Here is a 17665-nt window from a genome sequence, read left to right on the forward strand (position 1 = left end):
GATGTTGAGGCATTGCAAAATAGATTTCTACTCTGTAATCTGAATTGAAGCTGTGCTAAGGACTATAAATCAAAACCATTGACTTTAGTAATTGAACAGTAAACTGGGGACAACGTTGTAGATGTTAATGTTTCAATGTGAACATGCATTTCAGATCCATTAAAAAGGGCAAACAGCTTTCTAAAACAGAAACAAAAGTTATTGGGTTTTCTCCATTTTTGTATTTATTCTTCCATTTTCTGAATATATGCCTGAGGTAAAAGGGCAATAAAGATGACAAACACATAGACTGGTTGTGGTCTTGGAGCTCAAATATGGGTATTCTCACTGAAGTCCCCATGGTTCTAGTCCTCCCCTTCCTTCCCCCACCCCCCATAGCAGGATTTTATACCTTTTCATTATTAAACTAAGCAGCCACTGTTTGTCCTTACATACTAAGGCAGATGGTAATTTAAAATTTGCACAAGAGACATCATTCTCTTGGGTTAGAGATGTCTAATACATCACTTCTACAGGATTTTAAAAGCTTATATGAGCAAACATGACCCTTTGCATTATATGGATTAGAAATATCTCTAAGAAGCAAGAACATTCAATCACTCTGGAGTTTGTTTTTGTGAAATTCTGTTTTAAACTGAATACTCACTGGTGCTTATGTTGGCGTGTGGAAAACTACCAGTGTGTTAAACTCACTCTCACATGTAGCTGTGACTGTCTATCTGACCTCAGTTTTATCTGGGCCCTCTGAAATGGAAGGTCTATCATGCAGTCTATTGTATTATTTTTTAAAATTCTAAAAAGGGGTATTTCCTTCTTGAAAATTCATACATTCAAAGGATTTAGGGTAAAACCATGTCTAGGGTTTGGAAAGGGAACAGATTCTAGGACAGTAAAGGTAGTTTAGGACAGCAATAAACAAGATCACATCTATCCACTTTTTTGGGGATGAATGAAATAGGAAGTATAATCTTACTAGCTTTACAAATCACTCAATGTTCATTTTCTTACTTCAATATTATCTCCTTCACATCAGAAAGAGCACAGATACCAGAAAGCATGATTCATGATGTAATAAAATGTCTTTTTCTTAATTTAAAATATTTCCTTTTATAGTATTCCCCTATGAGTTTGTCCTTTATATTTTCTTAAAAATGTTTTCTTTACATTCTGACTTTGATCACACTGGAAATTAATTTTGTATTTTTTTGATTAAAAATGTTCCAGACTATTTTTCTTAAATGGGATTCTGCCTGTGCCATCAGTCGTATAAGAGGAGCATTAGACTTTTGTCTTCATTAACATGTAAGCAAAGCATCAGTCAACTCTTCAGGAAGCCTTGCATTTGAATAGGTGAAAAGTGGGAACAACTGCCTTCTACTCATGTATATGCTGATGTCAAAAAACTCGCTATTAAATACAACTTGTGAATGGTAAAAGTCTGATAATCCAAATATTGGGTAACCTACTTTCCACATTTTTATACTATCTGGGTATTCTAAAGGTGTTTTTTTTTTTTTTACCCCCAATTCCTTGACTATTCTACCTTTGCTTCTGAATCAACACATCTTAAATTATGCATTATCTAATTCATCTAGAAATAGGTGGGGATACTAACGCATGATACCACATTTAACCTCTGAATTTCTTCATGACACGATCCGTCTCCTACAGAGGCAGCCAGTGACCCAGCAAGGTTGTCCTGCCCCCTCACAGGCCCAGCCACAAGCTGCTACCAGGCCTTTACAGTAAGCTGCTTTCCTCAGAGCTAGGGACTCCGGTCACTGGAGGTTTTTGAGATTAATTTGGATCTGGCAAATGTCAGAGGCCAGATTATAGGACTTTTAGGATAAATGGAACCACACCTCTAATTATAATCTACTTATTTGCTGGCTGCTTGCTTGCTTTGGGGCAGTTTTTTTTACTCTCACATAGTGATGAAATGTATTTTGATTCACTCTGGATGGCAAAGACTCTTGCTGAGTATTCACATAGAAGAAGGGAGACAATGGTAGGGCTTCAGGTAGGATTGTTGGGCTTCTACTGTCCATGCGAGGCTGCTGATGGTCACAGTAAAGGATGCTATTTCTTAAAACTGCTTTCATGAACAGCTCAGCCTCTTACTCAAAAGGATTGGTGCTTCTAAATTACAAATTGTACTACAACTACAAGGAGTGATATCACAGTGGATGAAAAAACAGTAATATTTCCATTTAACAAAATTTCCCAAAGTGTGTCCTATGGAACATGAGCTCCTTCGAATGTTACTAAGATTTACTTAAAAAAAAGTTTCTGTGGTCAGATTAACCTGGAAAACACAACCCTAACTGAAATTATATCCGTGGTGTGCTTCTTCCCTTCTGCAGGACATTTAAAGTTCTGTGGAACTCACTTTGGGAGATACCGAGATTCTATTACTCCGGTGGTATGCAGCTAACTAGCTCAAAAGTCTAGATATCCATGATTTAATCTAGAGGCAGTTAAATAGGCCCCAGTGTGGTATCTAACAAGCATGTCATTTCTGAGTCAGGAATGCTGGTGTGATGAGCTAAGGCAATTTGGGGGGCATAATAAGGAAAGATCAGTCTAGAGATGGGTCAAAAGGAGGAGAAAAAATCTGAAATCATTGGAAACTGTTTACTCAGAGTATGTATTACTATACTTTGAAATGTTGCCCTTTCTAACCTTCTGCATTGATTCGGATTTAAGAGTTTGACCTGAAAACAACTTGGGGAGTGGGAGGAAATCAAGGTTTGCCTGGTAAAGAAAAATGTGATCACTGCCTTTCTGAATCCCTTGTGTATTGGCAGATAGCCCGGTGATATAGGTATCCCAATTCAATGGTGTAATCAATCTCCTAAAATTACTTTATGATTGAAACGATGATGTCATCACTCTCATGCAATCCTGTTTGCACAAAATGCACGTGGGTTGACATCGTTCAAGTTGTATGAAATAAGGCCTGTTTTAACTTATCCAGATTGCATATGCCCCTTCACTCTATAAAACACTCTGAAATAAGAGTATTACATAGACAAGATTCAAGAGGTCACTGGTAACCAGTAATGTGTACATATGTGCATGAGAACTACAACTTCAGAGTTGGGCTAATGGGTCACATTAAATAAATGCAGGTCTTGGGAACTGGCTTTGGAATTTTCTATGTAAGTATCATTTATTCCATTGATTAGAGAATTTCAAATACAATGATTTTTTTAAATTTTCCCTTCCTTAACACCTCCCCCCCCCACCCCCCCCCCCCCCAATCCCGATCCATTTTCAGAATGGCCAGTGGAGCAGTAAGTAGCAGAGCAGCGCATGGAGGAGGCCTGGGCTTGGCATCTTGCTGGGGGCTCATGGCATGTGGTCATTCGTTCCCAGCTTCATCTCCAAAGGACTGAAAAACCATCCCAGATTTGGCACCGTGGGAGCTATTGGCAAGGTGAACTCGGGCTGGGGAGTCTGGGCAGCCTCGGCAACAATCCAAAGCTCTGGCAGTGCTGTTTAGGGAGGCTTCACATGCAAACTCCTCAACTCAGTTTCCCTAGTGGCTACATCCAACCTTCCCTGTCCCTAGAAGAAGGGAGCAGCCAGGAGCCACAGGGCACCAGAGGGTGAGTCTGTAGACCCCCAACATCTGGAGGAGGGTCAGAGAGAGAGAGAGCTCCAGGACAGGGAAAGGGAGCAAAATACTCTGATTGTAGTATTTTGTAGACATAGGTATTAACCAAAGTGCTACTATTCTGCCTAGAATTTCTATCTTTTAAAAATCTATATTACAAGCCAAAATGAGAGGAAAAAAGGGAATAGGAAATACACATACTACGTGGTTAAAGTCAGAAATGAATTAATTCTACAAAGCAAAACGTAGAAGATGCCGTGTGAACCTCAGCTAGGGGGACAGTCATGCACTCCTGCCCTCAGCACCACCTACTGAGATGTTCTGCAGCAAACAACACTAACTTACTAATTTAACTTAGTAGCTTTTCTTTTTCATCTTCACCAAAACCATACTATTTTAATTTTGGACAACAACAACAATCATGGCATTTAAAAACATCTTTCCTTGTGATTATGAATTTTGGAGTTAAAAATAAAAAAGGAAAATTGACTGTGTACCATAAAATTAAAGAGCTTATCCTTGAACTTGAGTTGGATGATGGGCTTTGGTACCTTTCTGGAGTTAGAACATCCTAAATCTTCAGGCAAACTTGGGCCACCTGGCCTGATAATCCCACACTGACCACAGACAGTGTGTTCCCCACATTCCCCTCCTGACCCCCACCCCAAATACACACATCCAACTGTTCAGTGCCTCTTAATTAGGCAAAGAGCTCAGTCTACATGGTGGTAGGTATTTTGTACTAGAACATTCTATGGCTAAAAAAATTATTAAGGTTCTAATCCTAATGTTGGAATTCTAAAGTCACAGTTTACGAAAGTAATCAAAGCTCTTAGGACACTGTTATTCATTCTCATTGGAGTAAAAAAAAGGTAAGTGCTGGGAGGAATCGACAGACTGCAGTCCTTGGTGACCACGAGGGACTCTTCATCCTCCCAGGTTCTCTCTGGAACCTGCTTCAGAAAAGCTCCCCAGCTGCGGAAAGTGAATGGGACCTTTGAGAAGCTATAATGACAAATGCCGACTCAGAAAGAACAGAACCAGGTGGACACCCTGGCATTTCAGACACAGGGCTGGGAACGCACGGAAAATCCTGTTTGGCTGCTTGAGCCACCGCCGTCAGGCAAACAGGATGTCTGAGCATTTTCTGTCAATTAACTTATAAAATACTGCGATTGGAAATGTGACTTTGGTAATAGGAAACAGAGAGCAGCAAGCCTGGCCCCAGAATAACTCTGGGATGCCTTACAATATCGGTTTGAGCTTGAATTCCCAACCCGCTTTATGGTCACTGAATGGTTGGCCTGGGGAAGCTATCTGCTTCTCCACAGTCATGGAGAAGCGCATCCCACAATTTACCACAAAACTCCAAAATGTGGGTGGGAACTCTGGCCTGGGTTTCATGAAATACTCATGCAGTTCTGCTGCTTCTCAGAACACTCCTTGAAAGATACTTGAAAGCTACTAGGATAGGAGAAGAGGGGGAGGGCATAAAACTGGCAGCTGGAACTCAATTCAGGGTAGTAGCCTCCCCAACTTTCTCTCCCAATGCAAACAAGCAACTTCCCAAGGGGGCTCTGTGACTTATTCAGCCATTATTCCCCCCGCCCCCTATCTACCTTTAAAGATGGAAGGAATTATGATAACTGTGATTTGCTTTTCTGACTTCCCTTAATAGGTTTCTTGGTGACAAAAGACAAAAAAAATGTGGCTTCCAGTTGTGAAGTTTAACAGCTGCCTATTACATACAGTAAGGTGTAAGCAAAAGGTTAAGGTCATGCAGGATTAGGATAAGCGCACAAAGACTGACACAAAGACCGGCTAGAGGGTACACAAGTCTATATAAGGAATAAAGGGAGGAGGGAAAAGGTTACTTCTGCTGTGTAGCCGCTGCAGTCTCTTCTTCCCTCCATTTCCAAGAGCCGCCACGGAACAGCAAACCACTCCAAATCGGTTTCTGGGCTGCTGCGGAGTGGGAAACCTGGGCGCAGGAGGGTAAAGCCTTCTCAGGGCAGCTCTGCCCTCAGTAAGAGAACTGCCACCCTGATGCGCAGGGGACGCTGGGGCATGTCTCCTGCAGCTCTGGGCGGCCTGCCCTGCCCACTACTCCAAAGTCTGATGCCTGGAGGGCCCTATAAGGGATCTTGAAATCTTAAAAAGAACCTTAAAAGGGAGAACACATGGCACATATGCCATTCATGTCATACATGTGACTCTACGACTAGATATTTGTACATTTTGAACGTTGGATGAAAGAATCGGGAAACATGAAAAAACGATTTTCCAGCCTCTCAACATCGGCCCTCTTTTCATCGTCACTGGATACAGACCTAAGACCACCAGGGAGGGGGCATCCCACGTCTGGGATGGGGGATCCTAACTGTAACTTCCACAGCTTCACGACATTAAAAGAGACCAGTGTGTTGAAAGTCCCTTAGTCTACAGCAGCTGAGCCCCGAAGGGCTCACTGCTCTTCTGTTTTGCTGCTATTCCTGAACTTCACCACCATGACTGTTATGTTGTCAGGGCAGCCTCTGTAAAATGACTGTAAAACTATGCTCTTGGCCCCAAAGTGAGGTTCATCCAAGCGCTCCTTGATGAACCGAACAGCTTCTTCATTGCTGAAAGCATCCCAGAGGCCATCCGATGCCAAGATCATGAACTCGGGCTGGAGCTTGTCCAGGTCGAAGGTCAGGATGTCTGGGTCTGGGATGACCACGTTGAGATTTTTCAGCGGATAATCCCCCAGGGATCGAGACATGGCCAGGATGCCCTGGACCCTCCAGGAGCCATTGAAACTGATGAAACCACCTGGGAAGAGAATGAGCTCATTAGCCTGACCAACAGAAAGCTCACACACCTGGTATATACAGTCTGGGCACGTGTACAGAAGGCCGACCTGTTGCAGGGGACATATCACATGTGCTCCCCTCACCCCACCCTGGCACTGCCAGGAAGGAACAGCACCCCTGCCGCATGGCTTGAGGTTTGACACTCTACCAGTAGATCCTCCTGCCCTCATCCTTGTATCTTAAATGACTTCAAGAAAATATCAATAAGAATAATGAGGGTAGGAGATGTGTGTGGATGAGGGCATCAGTTTTAACTTAACACCTTGACAGCTCAGTGATTGACAGTAGAAAGCTTTGGGGGTGGGGATTTGAGGAGAGTGGGAAAAGGCAGGTGTTTGGGGACCAGAGACAGCGCTGGAATCCATCATTTAGCTTGAGACTGCCTTTGGTTGTGCCTCTATAGTTCTCAAAACAGTACCCCAAATAGGACCAGGATTTAAAAAAAACAAAACCTGTGTATTTTAGCACAGTGTTTCAAGGCTCAGCTTTTGGGTCAGGCTGCTTGAACTCAATTCAGGGTGCCTATTCCTAGCCCATTTCCAGCTATATGTGACTTTGGATGAGAAACTCTATCTCTCTGATCCTCACTTTCCTTGGCTGCAAAATGGGGACAATAATAGTACCTATTCCACTGAGTTCTGAGAAAGGAGTTATTCCATGTACATCACTTAGCACAGTGCCTGAATGTAACATGCACTCAATAGTATATGTTATTATTATTTTTCTTTAAAGTAATTAGAACTTTGTTCATTCACATATTATTTGTCAGGTAGTTATTAAACACATACTCCATGCAAGGCGATTTGCAGACTATAAAGTTGTGCAAAATCCAGTCTTTTCTCTAAAGAACTAGACAGTCTGTCAGGAAAGAAAATCTGCGTGTACCAACAGCTACAAGCACAAAGTAGTATTGTAGCAGGAGAGACAAGCACCCCCAGAAGAGGAGGAAGGAATGATTTGCAGTTGTGATGATCAGGACGGAGTGAGCATAAAGCTGGGCTGGGGATGTCTGAGAACATTTCAGGAAGTGTGGTCTCATGGGCAAGAGCGCCGGCTCTGGGGTCAGACACTCCTGGTCTCAATTCGGGTCTCACCATTCACTAGCCACGCGTCCTTGTGTACACAAGCCTCTTGGAGGCTCCATTTTCTTGGTGGTAAAGTGAGGATGACAGTATCGACCTCATAAGGTAGGGTAAGCGAAAGCGTAGGTCAATTGCTAGGATTGGTTCCCAAAACAGTGATCCTGTGATAGAGGGTTGGTGTCACTGTTGTTGGAGACACCCTCAAGAATGGAGACAGAAAGACCGAGATGATCTGCCCCAACTGGGTGCAGCAAACTGTCACACAAAAGCAGGAGGGGACATACCATAGCAGATGTCCCAAAAGGGAAGGTTGTCTACTGCATTCCCCATCTCCATCCTAATTCCAGAATGTAAGTTTATATCCCCAGCCATTAGTTGTGGAAAAAAAAAAAAAAGAATAAAAAGGGGATTCCCACTCCCTAAAGTATTTACTTATACCAGGTACTGAGCAAGGTGCTTGGAGAAACGGACAGACTATGTTTTTGCCTCAAAGAGCTCCCAGTTGTGAAGGCAAGACAGATAAGAGAACCATACTTTGTAAAAGGTGACCCACGAGATCCACAGAGGATGCTGGGAAAGGAACAAAGACACCTAACCCAGCCTGGGGAGCCTGTGGTACTGTGTGACAGGGAAGGCTTCCGAAAGGACACCCTTAAACTGGGTCTTATAGGACATGTAATTGCTAGCCACTAGACCAGCGGTTCTCAACCTGTGGGTCACGCCCCCTTTGGTGGTTGAACGACCCTTTCACAGGGGTCGCCTAAGACCATTGGAAAACTTATATATAATTACATATTGTTTTTGTGATTAGTCACTATGCTTTAATTATGTTCAATTTGTAACAATGAAATTGGGGGTCACCACGTGAGGAAATGTATTAAAGGGTCGCGGCATTAGGAAGGTTGAGAACCACTGTACTAGAGATTGGGAACGGCATTTGCAAAGGCATATCAGCCATTGCCGGTGTGGCTCAGTTGGTTAAGCATCATCTTATGTACCAAGAGGTCACCAGTTCAATTCCGGGTTGAGAGCTTGATCCCCAGTAGAAGGTGTGTGGAAGGCAGCTGATTGATGTCTCTCTCTCTCTCTCTCTCTCTCTCTCTCTCTCTCGAATCAACAAAAACATATTTAAAACAAAGAAAAAAAGCATGAGGTATCAGAAACACGGATCATTTGGGGAGAGGTTAGTAGTCTGGCATGGCTGGAGGGAAGCAGGATACGGCATGCAGGGGTCCAAAGATGTTAGCCTTTCAATGAGCAAAGGGCTTTTTTGGCCCTTTTGGAATCCTTGGCCATAAAGAAGGGCGAATTCAGTGGCTGTTTCATTTTGCTGGGCAATATTACTAAGTCCAGTCTCAGCTGCTTCAGCAGCAGCCTCCGTGGGGGTCTACTAATTGCAGGTAACTAAACCTCTGATGCCCCAGGGGCTATCCAAGCAAGGCCCCTGTCCACCCAGCGAGACAGCAGACAGGGCTTGGAGGCGTTCACAAGCTCACCCGCTCTCTTGATCCTCTTTCTCTCCTTCAGTTGGTAAGGCTTGTGATCATGAGACAAGGGGATGGCGTTCCCATCCTTGTCACATAGGACCCCCCGGGAGTCACCCACGTTGGCCACCGTGAGGTCTTTATCTGACAGCAGGGCAATCAAGCACGTGGTACCTGAAAAGCAGAAGAGAGAGGCAATGTAGGAGGTCAGCAATGCATGGAGGTGCGGCTGCTTCATGTGGTGACTGGATCCTTCAGTCATTAAATTGCTCCTGCTGGGGGAGAATTCTACTCCAGCCCGGGAATGACAGCTATTCAAGTCAACAACACTGATCAAATCTGACAGTCAATTTTCTTAACCAAGTTACCGTGTCACTGAAACAGGCGAGCATAACATTATCATTTTCCCAAGTCATTTTGTCTCCGCTACTCTTAATTTAAACACACACCACATTTAAAAGGATTAGGAGAGAATAACAATCAGTTTGAAGCTTCAGACAATTGATACATATTTTCTGCTTCTCGCCAGTGCCCAGTTTCTGTGAAGATCCATTTGAAAGTGGGGAGAGTTGGGGGGTGGGGGGTGCTCCTCGGCTGGACAGCCTAGAAGAACCAGTAATTGACAGGTGCCAGCAGCCAGATCCTATGAAGCCATCGGGAGCCGTGAGGGAGCTGCCTATACAAATTTGCCTGCACAGCCTGACAGCAAAGACTAGTGGTCAGAAACAGAGTGTGGTGGGGGCAGGCCATAAAGGTAGAAGCAGAAAAACCTACTGTGATGGCAGAAATGAGGCCTCGGTAGACAGGAGGGAGGGTTTGGAGTGAAGAGATTGAAAACCTGCTTGCCTGGAGCCCACACAAAACACAAAAAGACACGTTCTCTTCAAACCCTTCTTGGAATGAGAATGAATTAAAGCAAATAGAGTTGGACAGTCTGGTCTAATTGGAGCTGCCCTCATTACCTGCCCGATGCCCTGTCCAACTCCTCTCCTTCCTCCTCCCTCCCTTTTGACAATGTCACCGAGTATGCAAATACATGCTGGAATGCACAACCCTTTAAGTGCTTGCTTCAAACTGATAATGCTTTGCTTGTTAAAATTATTCATCAATTAGTCTTCATTAATATTTAACCTCCTCATTAAGAAAGTCATATTCCATAACAGCATGTAAACTGCATCTAAACAGCTCTTTAGTCTTCATGGAATAACACAAAAGACTGAATTCTTAAATAGACATAAAGAATAAATATAGGTTGCTATCAAGAGCAGGGAGAATAATTAGCATATTCAGTTCTTATAGCTCTACTAGAGGCCTGGTACACGACATTTGTGCACGGAGGAGGGGGTGTCCCTCAGCCCAGGCTGTACCCTTTCCAATCTGGGACCCCTTGGGGGATGTCCGACTGCCGGTCATCCCTCTCACAATCCAGGACTGCTGGCTCCTACCCGCTCGCCTGCCTGCCTGCCTGATTGCCCCAAATGCTTCTGCCTACCAGCCTGATCACCCCCTAACTGCTCCCCTGCTGGCCTGATTGATGCCTAACTTCTTCCCTGTCAGCCTGATCGCCCCCCAACTGCCCTCCCCTGCTGGCCCGATTACCCCCAATTGTCCTCCCCTGCCGGCCCAATTGTCCCCAACTGCCCTGTCCTGCAGGCCTGGTCACCCCCCAACTGCCCTCCCCTGCTGGCCTAATCTTGGCCCCAACTGCGCCCCGCCTACTGGCCTATTCACCCCCCAAATGCCCTCCCCTGTCGGCCTGATCACCCATAACTACCCTCCCCTGCTGGCCATCTTGTGGTGACCATCTTGTGATGGTCTACTTGTGGTGGCCATCTTATGGTGGCCATCTTGTGATGATGTTGCAGCGGCCATTTGCGATGACGTTGCATGACACCACTTAGGCTTTTATTATATAGGGTTTGTAATTCCATTCTTAAGCCCATTAACCTCAAACTACCCTGATCAGACATGGAAACACATGAAATGTTGGTCAATTCAGGATTTCTGATATGGAAATCCTTGTGAAAGGAAAGAAGACTAATCTTAGGGATTATCAAAGCCAACTGCAAATATTTTACCTTAAAAAAAAACACACTGTAAGAATGAAAATGGAAACACAGGAACTATTCACACAGTTACAACTCGTTATTCTCAGCTTTTGATAGTAGTTGCATTTTGGTCTTCTAAACCATTCTCACCTTGTCTGCAAGCATCTGATTGGGCTGACTTGCCTAACACAATCAGAGCATAACTTCTCTAAGGCACATTGCCAGAGTTTGAAAGATGAAATAGAAACATTGTTTTACTGAATATTACATGACTTGGGGGCATTCCATCACCATAACTCTTGGAGCTGTCTTTCTAGAAGGCCCTCTTCCCTTCTCACTCCGCGTTCTGTGAGAGAGTACGTTCCTGACCTTCTCTTCCATTGCCATCGAAGTCTGTGCTGCTGCCTGAATGACACTCCTGAGGTCCAAATTCACTGCCTGGTAGGTGTTTCCACTTGCCTTGACTACAGAGGATCCAAGGAAAGGCTCTGGGGTCTGCACGAGAGGGAAGCAGAAGCATCCACCGGCTGAGCTCTGAGCCCCCTCCCCATCCCCATTCCAGCCACAGCAGCTCTCCATCCATCATCTGCTGTGTTGAGCTGCCAGGTAGGATTTTTGTTGTTGTTTTTTTTAAGAGGGGAGAGGTCATTCTTATAGCCAGCGAAGAAAAATGGAAATTTAATCACATATGTGATTAGGAACCACTGAAGGGTTTTAAGCAGGACAGTGATATAGTGAGATTTGTGTTTTAAAGATCAGTTCAATGGCACTGTAAAAGGTAAACTGGAAGCAGGGAGAAGAGGTCAAGTTAATGAGGATCTGAATTGACATAGTACACACAGAAATAGAGGGTAAGGGACAGGTTATTTAATACCAGAAAGGGTAGGTCATAGAGAATGAAGAAAATAAAGGAGAGGAGGAAAGTCTAGGATAAATGTCCTGGGTGCTCCATGGACAAGGACTTAAGGGGGTGTCTACCTGGGGCTTCTGGGAAAGGCTTTCTCTCACACTGGAAGGGACTCAATGCTGAAAATGATTCACTTCTTTGGCCTACCATTGGCTCATGTGTTTCTCCACCATCTTGCAACTTTGAGGGGACATGGCTCAGTTCAAGGCACTGTGCTGAGGAAAGAGCAGAAGTAAAGAGCCCTAGTTCCTGAGACAAAATGAAACTGCTGAGCCAGTGTGGACTCGCCTATTCTTGTTCTGTGAGACATGAAATGTCTTTACTACTTAAGGCTTTTAAGTTGGGTGTTTCTGTTCCTTGTAGTACCTGATGCAGGGGCTTATTGTCCAAGGCGGGCTTATCAATGAGGGATTTAGAGTGTGGCTGTTCAGATTTACTCACGCGTTGGAAATACTTAAGATTCATGGCTGGCCCATTCCTTTGTCAAGAGCACAATCCCATTGTTTCTATGGGTAAATAAGAGCAACCTCATGACGCAGCTTTCTGGAAAGTTCTGCTTTGAGGAAGTGGGGACTGCCTATGCTAACAATAGAATCTGAGCCATGGCCAAAATGGCTGTGTCCCCGACGTGAAATCAGAGTTGCAGGCAGGGCTCAGGATCACTGAAATGTCACTATTTCCTTCTGTGGAAACCTGCCTGAATCCTGGCTGCAGGCCCTAGAATGGCTTAAAGCAAACCAGGACACTTTACTGTAAGCAATTTCTTGTTTGGGCTTTATAATCTTAGCAGGATTAGAAGAGACAGTTTACAATCTAATCTTATTTCACAGGACAAACTACCTTGTTGCTGAGAACACATTAAGACCTTGGGTCACCAAGACCTGAAGCACCAGGAGGGCAAACTTTCTTCGTGAGCTTCCACGCAGAGAAAGCAGCGATGGGGCGCATATATACATGCGAGGAGGCTTAGGTGAGTCTCCAGACTGGGCATGCACAGAAGCCCCCCCTCCCCCCAATGGCTCGTTTTTGGGTCTTCCTCTATAACTTGAGCTGCCTCAACTTCCCGTCATCACATTCTGGAGGGCAGAATGGCAGGAATAACAATTTGTGAGAAAAAGGTCGATTACAAATTAGAATCATCATTTCTTCCATGTGATTTCTGTGTAAACACAAATATCAACCATTGATTTTGACACTGGCTGAACATGAGGCAGTCAATTTGATGACAAATACTATTATTTTAAACCCTAGGGCTATGCAGTTTAATTCTAGACTTAGCTATGCTTGGGCTCTTCTTCGGCACACATACAACTAACAAAATGACTAGAAGAAATAAGAAACAGTGTGTGAATGCCAGAAAGGTCTTTTCACAAATGAGGTATGCTACCCTAACTATAAAAAAAAACAATTTATTTAAGGGGGGAGGTCATAATTCATCCGTAGAATCCGATGGAGTACTCATTTAATTTTCACACTTCACCAGAGTTAAAATATAGATGTGTCATCAGATGCTCTTGACCACCATTTTGAAATTGAAATGTTCTTCAACTTCACATTTCAGCTGCTACAATAATCATGTTTACTTCACACTTGAGTGTGGTCTGGGAATACCCTTCTAACCCTTCCTTTTTCAGTTAAGGAGGAACACGAGAGAGAGTTGCTCCCTATTAAACTGATCGCATGCATTGGGGAGTCTTGAAAACCACAGTAGGCCCTCTTGGTGCAGGAGCCTTTATCTCTACTCCCAGGGCATCCTGAGAACAAGCAGACAAGCTTCTATGATGCTCATTAACATACTTCTCATAACTACTGCTGACATTTAGTTCAGATGAGAGCATGCTAACTGAAATTAATTTATAATTACATAATCGCATTCTGGATTCTAGGTCTAGTATCTCTTAATGGCAAACAAAATTAATTTCATGGTTCTCTGATTCTTCCTATACAAGCCAAAGAAGCACGGACTATATATTTTTTTCATGTCTTCGTGTTATTTGCTGATTCTTCGGTGAGATAGCTCATTTTTCTTCAGGTTTCCAGCAAATTACAGGTAGTATCTCTGTCTCTTTATAAATCTATGGGAGTGGGGTCTAATAAAACTTTGGAAATTGAGTTTTCTTAAAAGAGTTGTTTGCTTTTTCATTAAAGGCCAAGAGAAGAAAGGCCGAGAGAGGAAAGAGAAGAAGGCTGAAAATGAAAGGTACAACCTGATTTATCTGGTGCTTAACAGAGAATTACACTTTCTTTCTCTTGGCGTAGAATCAGCCCTCGTCCGTACGGTTTCAATGAAAAACAAATCTGGCCTTTGAGGTTATTATGTTTATTTAAATGACCACCAGCTATAAACGTATTGCATATACACACATGTGCTGGAGGGTGACAGTTGGAGATATTAATGAAGTTACTGCCCCACTTCGTGTGCACGGCCCTCCTTTATTCAGTCCGAGGCACCAATCATCCCAGGGTAGACTAGAATTGCTCTGGCTGAAGTGCAAACAGAAAGAGTCATGTTTAGCTTTTGAATGTCAAGATGACTGTGGAAATTCACAAAGATACAGTATTCTCAAGATAAAAATCTTTTCAGTCCAGGTTCTGGTCTAAACCACAGGCATATGAAGATGGAGCAGTGAGTTTTCCTGCTCCCTGAGATCTCTCTTCTGGCTCCCCATAACCACTAAGACTGGCCAGGCAGGAGGGTGGCGATGGGTGGTGGTGGTTGGCAGAGAGGGGAAGATGGGAAAGAAAGAGGAAAACAAGAGGATGCCCTTGATGTTTGGATCTTCAAGAATTATGTGGAGTTTGAAGCCCAGAAGACCTAAACCTTGGTTTCCACGACATACCCCAAGAAATCAACTTTTGCCCCAGAATGGAGAGGCAATGGTTGAAGAAGAAGCTCACTTAGTCTAGTGTGAATTAGGAGCTGCTGTGCTGCCCCTGAGGGAGGAATGGCAACTCTCAGGAGCTGGGATGTGGGCCATCCAACCACATGTCCTGAAGACCCTGGGTCATCCCAGCAGGTGCCAGAACAGTAACAAATCCCAATACTTAGATCGCCCCTGGGGAAAAGAGGGATGGAAACATGAACTCACTGTGAATTTCCACATAAAAACCTGAGAAAAATCAGGAAATTATGAAATATACCTGGAAATGAATAGAGTAAGATTTTAGTATCAGTTAATACAAACTCAAAGCTAAGTTATATTCAGTTCTACAGAGATAAATTGTTAGATTTCTATACATGTTTATTTTGTAGCTGCATAAAGTGTGTAGATGGAGAGATATCACATGTCTATTGCATATTACATATCTTAAATTTTACCCTGACCTAGCAATTATGAAACTTAATTTTAAAAATGCTATAGCAGGTACCAACAATGTTTGCTAACCAAGGCTGAGCTGCCTGTGAATTGGGCCATTGGCAGGTTCTGTAATTATATAAATTATTTCCAGAGGATCTTTTCCATACAAACAGAACATAATCATTTCTATCCCCCATTTAAAGGACTAAAATAAAGGTTGAACAATGATGTATATTTAGGGTAAATAGATAAAGTCAAATCAGATTTGGGCCAACTTGATCCAATTATTATTAACTAGCTTACTTTGACATCAGTGGGACTACAAACTGACTTGAAATCTACCCCTTCTCGAAGGCTGCTTACCGCAAATCTGATGAGATCCTGAGTTTACTTCCATCTGGCCCATCTGAACACAGAAAAAGTGAGATCCCATCAGCACATCAACAATGGAGAAAATACAACCATGTTATTCTCTCCAACCTCTAATTAGAAGATTGACTGTATGTGTGCAGAAGTGCATATGCATCTGTGTGAACAAAATCATTTTATGTTCTTTGTTCCCTCATTCAATGCCTACTGCATGCAAATTACTAGGCTGGGTACTGGAACAATCCAGATGAGCAAAGTATAGTCCTTAACCCCAAAGGATTTACTACTTAATGGCAAGATGAAACCAGTCACTTAGGATCCAGTGTGGTAAATGCTATGGCTGTGTGGATGGGAATGATCAGCAGAGGGGCTCAGTCTGGGGAGATAAAAGGAGGAGTAGAGAACTGAAGGGAGGCTGGCTGGGAGGCAGGGAGACCTTAACTCCCTCTTAAAGACACAATAGGGTAAGAAATTCACATAGCCTACTGGTTCCCAGCACAAAGAAAGGGGGGGGGGGAATCTGTAGAATAAAAATGAGTGCAAAAGCAGCTTCTTAAAAGGGATTTTAAAATATATATATTTCACTTTTAAAACAAAGAACAGAACAAACACTTGCTTATACTCTTTGACTCAAAAATCCAATTCTTGAATTTTATCCTAAGGAAATAATCAGAGATGACAACAGAACTTCATGTACAAGGACTGACCTCACAGAATTATTTAAAAGAGCAAGACAATAGAAATAATGAAAATGAGTAGACATATATGCATTATGAAATATCCAAATAAATAAAGGATTTTATGGGCATCAAATATCGTGCTTCTGAAGAATATACATTGTCATGGGAAAGTGCTGGTAAGTGAAAAATGAAATAAAACTATACATAAAATTTCTTTACAAGTATATTACATTAGTATTTTTACATGGGAAAAATTGTCTATAAAATATCAATGCAACTTCATTTACTTTAATAAATACATATGTATAGAAAACATTAGAAACAAAGAGAATATTGGTTATTAAAGTTGCTGGTTTGCAACAGAACCAGAACTTAGGCTGCATGTCAGCTGCTCAGTCTAGTCGTCTGGGCACCTCCCCAGGACTGGGGCATATCCAGGCTGCTAGCTTGAGCTTCCGTTGAATAAAACTTAAAGGTTCCTATTTTTTTTCCAAGTGTGAAAAGAAAGCAGTTATAGGCCCAAGAGTTTAATTGGCACTTAAGGCATGAACTACATGGGCACAACTGATAAAGAAGTTGGCCAGGCCAATTAAAAATGAGGAGATTCTATGAGGAACACTGTGCTTTAAGTACGTCTAAATCCCCTCTTGACCCCCAACTGTTTAACATATGAACTGCAGGAGACATCGTTTCAGCTGAAAAACAACACTTCAAGGGGCACAACCTTCATTTATCTAGGGCTTCTTTCAGGATCCCTGAAAAGTTGTCCCTCTGGTTAAGAGCTGAGAAGTAAAGCTTCTCACAGCCCCTCCCTGTGGATCCACCTGAAGTCCAACAGGCTTCTGCAGGTAGCTTTTTCACTTGTCACCAGGCTATTTTCTAGGCAAACATAATGAAATCCACCTCTGACTTAACTAGAAAACGAGATTTTTAAACATTAAGCATAATGCATGTAATTAAATTTTGTTTAGGGCAGCACCAGGAAAATGTTTCTCTCTACCTACTCTACTTCTTCGAGTTCCTACAAAAGCAAGAAGTTTGTAGGAGCTTTGCACACGGAGCTGGTCCTGGCCCACAGGCCTGTAGAACTGCTAGGTGCGGGTGGGACACCGCACCAAGTGGCTTCCCCTGTAGGTCTGGCCTCATCCCGCCCTTCAAGGAGCTATCAACCCCAGGGTGGCATCTTCCCTGACTTGCTGGGCTCCTGCCATTCTGGCTGCAACAAGATTCTGTCTGAATCCCTAAATGATGCTTCTATAGCCTCTGAACTCATCTGCTAGCTAGCTCAAGTTATTAATTCATTTAGCACGATTTTAATAAGCACT

General features: G+C 43.2%; 1 protein-coding gene across 1 annotated transcript in view; it reads right to left on the minus strand.

Annotated features, from left to right (window-relative positions):
- Window positions 1-3146: 3146 nt before the first annotated feature.
- Window positions 3147-17665, minus strand: part of PPM1L (protein phosphatase, Mg2+/Mn2+ dependent 1L) — a 263103-nt gene continuing 248584 nt past the window's right edge. The window contains exons 3-4 of the mRNA XM_015565466.1: window positions 9050-9211; window positions 3147-6430 (exon numbers count right to left, since the gene is read on the minus strand). Coding sequence (XP_015420952.1) covers window positions 6084-6430; window positions 9050-9211 — 509 coding nt within the window. The 3' untranslated portion in view covers window positions 3147-6083. The remainder of the gene's footprint in view (window positions 6431-9049; window positions 9212-17665) is intronic.

The sequence above is a fragment of the Myotis davidii genome, unplaced genomic scaffold (assembly GCF_000327345.1).
Source record: "Myotis davidii unplaced genomic scaffold, ASM32734v1 scaffold570, whole genome shotgun sequence".
Lineage (NCBI taxonomy): Eukaryota > Metazoa > Chordata > Mammalia > Chiroptera > Vespertilionidae > Myotis > Myotis davidii.